Source organism: Ctenopharyngodon idella, chromosome 19 (assembly GCF_019924925.1).
Source record: "Ctenopharyngodon idella isolate HZGC_01 chromosome 19, HZGC01, whole genome shotgun sequence".
Taxonomy (NCBI): Eukaryota; Metazoa; Chordata; class Actinopteri; order Cypriniformes; family Xenocyprididae; genus Ctenopharyngodon; species Ctenopharyngodon idella.
The window spans coordinates 8,679,620-8,683,845 of NC_067238.1; the positions used below are offsets into that span (position 1 = coordinate 8,679,620).

A 4,226-nucleotide genomic window follows, 5' to 3' on the forward strand; every position below is an offset into this window, starting at 1 on the left:
TGTCCAAGCTATTAGATCATTTCAGTGTTTCAGATGAAAGTAATAGAGGCCATATAAGAGATAAAGGTGACAACAAACTGTAATTTGAAAGCAAAAGGCCTGCTTTGTGTCATATTTAAGAACGATGATGTCATATACTTGTCGGTTTTCATTTTCTTTCTCAGATTCTTCGCATCCGACTGATTTGGCTCTTGTTTTGTCTTTCAGAAAGATACATTTGTGAATAAAATAAATTCATTTACAAATATTTGAAGATAGTAGCTTATTACTTACACTGTCCATCACTAAAAGCATAAAATCTTTTAAATTATACATTTGGCGTTTTAAGAATAAACATTAGTCACTCGTCATTTTTAGTTTGAAATAGTTTATTATGAAATTCAATTAATCAGAACACTACTGACCCATTTTTCGCGCATTTTCCACAACCCGAAATCAATCTAACTGAGCAGAATAGGAATATGTAACTATACATTAAAGAAAACTTGATGCAAGAGTTGAATTCAAAATACATAAATGTAAAAACAATATGGTCAATAAATCAATAAATAATCCCACATCTGATGATGTCCATAAATATTAGCGTTATTTATGCGTGATTTACCATTTTACTTGTGTGTATTTTTATTGTATTGTGTGTCTCAGATTGAAGATGAAGCCGACAGCAAGGCCGGGAGGAGACAGTATGGGATGGTATTCAGCTGATGCGGGTAAGACAGGCATCTCTGGCTTGCCCCAATTTGCCGCATGTGATTGTCCAATGGATCTCTAGCGCATGTTCTCCCGTCAAGCCAGCAAGCCTCGCATGGAGCTTCTTAATCCGCTCCCCTGGCGCCTTGTTACCGGTTTGGCAGACAAGTCTCTGAGCGTGCAGCATTATCATTAATTCAACATTCAAAAATTCTCCCTTCCGAATACATCACTCCTTAATTTCCCTCGCATCTGCACATTTCGGTGTGCTACCGGGACCGGGTGTTCGTGGAGAAGGAATAATGAGCCAACCGTGCTCGGTTAACAAATCCCCTTGTTAAAAAGCTAGATGAAAAACATCGTTTTAATGTGAAAGAAACTGCATGTGGGTCAATTTGTATGGTTATGAAAGTATAAATTATGATAGATTTTTGCGCTATCCTCCAGTCACTTTTCTTTATCTCCTTTGTCACATTTTTGTTTATAGGATGTAGCCTATTTATAATGTATTTGAGTTAATATGATATCTCTGTTATCAGTATCTAATTTCTCCAAAGATTATTTAAAAGTCCGTGGCCTGACAGTGTTAAAATAAGACTCCGTCTGCACAACATATAGCTTCTTAACTGGAAAACATCCACAGTTTCGAAACCTTAACGAAAGCAGATTGCTTTTGTGTTGTGCAAGCTGCTTTGAGAAGTTCATGCGTTGACTTATTAAATACTGCCAAAGTGCCCAAAGCTGATCCGGATATAGTACCCGAAGAATAGGTGGCCTCTTGCTGTCGTTTTATCTGGTTAGTGGCACTTCCTCCCTCTGGTCCAAAGACACTGAAGATGATTTGCTGATGACTGCTGGCGAGAACGTGAGGAAGGCCTCAGTCCTGGTCGTGGGCGAACACGAGAAGTCTGCGTTGTTGGACCTGTGTGGAAGCCCGTTTGACTGACTGGCAGCGTGACAGGCAAGGCAGGAGCATGGGCTTCCACCAGGACCAAGCCCATGACCCGGGCTGGGATACAGTGATGGGTGTCTGAAGGCGCACAGTAGCTCAGGACGCGGGTATGGATGCGAAAGCACCCGAAAACTATCCAGCGAGCGCAGAGGATTGGAGAATGGACCCCCGGTAGCAGAGCCTGAACCTGCAGTCACTCCGCTGAGTGGTGAGTAGTAAGGTAGAGGAAGGTGAGATTGAAATGGATAGGGCAGGCTGCCCGTGGCTGCAGCATGGCTCATCATATAAGTGTAAAAGGCGGGGTCGGCAGGATGCGGCCAAGTCATAGCCAGCCGCTGTCTCTTGTCCTTCATGCGACGGTTCTGAAACCAAACCTGTAACCAAAAGCAGCAAAGTAGGCATAAAATAATAGTAATGACTGAGGCCTAGTGCATGTCAGTCAATCCAATTTGGATAAGCAGCAAACAATGAGGAATGCTCCTATAATTAAGCAAATAACAGTTATGATGCATATTTCATAGAATTGTGATCTTTTTATTTCTTGATTGATTGGAGCAATCTTGGCAGGGTTTATATATATTATATCCTAATAGACGTAGGCGCAATGCAATACCTTTATTGTTGTTTCCGGTAAATTTAAGGCAGCCGCCAACTCGCACCTACGTGGCCTGGACACGTAATTTTCCCGGTAAAATTCTTTCTCCAGTCGTGCTATCTGCTCTCTCGTGAATGCTGTTCGATACCTTCGCATCTGGTCAGAACCGTAGTTGAGAGAACCGGGGCCTGAGCCCATCTTGTTGTCCACACCGACTTCTTTACCGTGGTTCGGCGAGCCCATCGCCAGTCCTTACAGAAAATAAACATTAGTGATTTTAGGACTTACATCCTTTGCAAGGTTTCTGCTTTCCGATTTATTAATAGATAAGTCATACGTAATCGCTTAATAATGCTTTTAGGATGCCTATTACACAGAAAAAATATAAGATGCGTTTGAATTCAGTTCCATATTTTTAATATTACTGAATGATTTCGGTCAAATAGATAAATAATCGCGCAAAACAAACAAAATCATAACAGGTTCGGAGATTAAGACTGCATGCTTTTCTATATCAATGTCCAGTGGAGAAAAGCTAATAAAACATGCACTCTCAATCTCTGAACAGATTTATTTTCAAAATATAGACTAAACAAATGCCCGGCTTTGATATTGCATTTAATTTGAATTAATGTGCACTTTCAAGGAAAATTATTTGAATCATCCATGTGTTGATTTTGCATACTTAAAAAACAGCAATGCCCTTCATATATTTTTACATTATTTCTTTAAATAATGTTTAATAGTATGAAATAGTATGAATTGAGAGACTCGTCATACGAATTTTAGCGTAGCCTACACATTATGATATATATTTAAATGAATAGTTAAATGCAACCGTATTTACAATGGACATTCTTAAACAGAAAATAAAAACAATTAATGAGATGCTGGAAATTGGTCTAAGATGACTTGACAACTTGATAAAGCCTAGACAACACCGCAGATACAAAGTGGCCTTATAATTGACTCGTTAATTCAAAAAGCTTGCAATAACGTATCAGGAGCTGACAATCGAACGCGCTCACAAGCAATGAGCTACGCGGCAGATCGATTAAGCGTGGTTATGTGGTCGCGTGTATTCTCACTCAACGAGAATTCACAAACGGGAGAAGAAAATGTGGATAAATGAATACAAATAAAACAAGAATACTATGAGCCGTAGTTTTTTTTTTTTTTTTTTTTACCTTGTCCACTCGGGTAATCCATGCTCTCTGGGGTACAGCTGACATCTATTTCCTCATAGAGGTCTGATTCCGCATCTGAGCTGCTGGCCTCTTTGTTGGGAATGTCTGACAGGTCTCTGTCCGGCGCGGAGGGCTTGCTAGTAAGTGTCACATCTCCGTACTTTGCGCTACGGTGTCCCTTTGTGGCGTCATCCACTAGGTTTTGCGAATAAGGCACTGGGCTCAGTCTGTTCTGGTTAACCGGTTTGTCCGGTAACTTGCGCATGGGGTCTCCAGTAGCTTCCGTCAAAATAGAGCCAGTTTTGGCAGACAGTGTGCCAATCTGACCACCCTCGGTGCGCATCAGCATGTCCTTAGCGCTGTCCATAACCGTTAGACGAGAGCAGAGGGCCAGATCTCCCGGAGCTTGGTAAGACAGTCTGGGAGCAGCAAACGCAGACGAGGAGCTGTGCGATGCGAGCGCTCGAGAGTGCTGCACGATATCTGGGAGGGATCACCATTGCTCTCTCTCTCCTCACGCGCTGTCATTGTTAATAGGGCAGTCGTCATAATAGAAGGCTCAGTGACGCCACGCGTCGATTTAGAGTGAATAAACAGAGCGGGAGAGTAGTCTAGGAGAGACAGAGGTGAATTCAAGGCTACATCACCAGTTAAACACTAGGCTATAGAAGCAAAAAAAAATGCACCAACTTTAACTTTTTGATGTGATGTGAGTCATAATAATGAAGTGTTTGACATTGTTCATATGTTTTCTCGCTTAGAAATGTCATAATTTAATTTAATGTTTGCGTAGGCTATGATT

At 41.2% G+C, this 4,226-nt stretch overlaps 1 protein-coding gene across 1 annotated transcript; it reads right to left on the reverse strand.

Moving 5' to 3' along the window:
- Nucleotides 1-347: 347 nt before the first annotated feature.
- Nucleotides 348-3,904, reverse strand: evx1 (even-skipped homeobox 1). Its single transcript, XM_051872978.1, has 3 exons — nucleotides 3,425-3,904; nucleotides 2,256-2,488; nucleotides 348-2,016 (listed from the first exon to the last, which is right to left on the reverse strand). The coding sequence occupies exons 1-3, from the start codon at nucleotides 3,789-3,791 to the stop codon at nucleotides 1,480-1,482; spliced, it is 1,137 nt and encodes a 378-aa protein (XP_051728938.1). The 5' UTR covers nucleotides 3,792-3,904; the 3' UTR covers nucleotides 348-1,479.
- Nucleotides 3,905-4,226: the final 322 nt, after the last annotated feature.

Bases quoted from the DNA above. Each gene is read 5' to 3' on its own strand.
- evx1 (XM_051872978.1), bottom strand. From the start codon at position 3,791: ATGGACAGCGCTAAGGACATGCTGATGCGCACCGAGGGTGGTCAGATT. The intron at 2,489-3,424 runs GTAAAAAAAAAA...ATTTTCTGTAAG, and splicing joins GGATTACCCGAGTGGACAAG to GACTGGCGATGGGCTCGCCG. The intron at 2,017-2,255 runs GTATTGCATTGC...TTTTGGTTACAG, and splicing joins TACCGGAAACAACAATAAAG to GTTTGGTTTCAGAACCGTCG.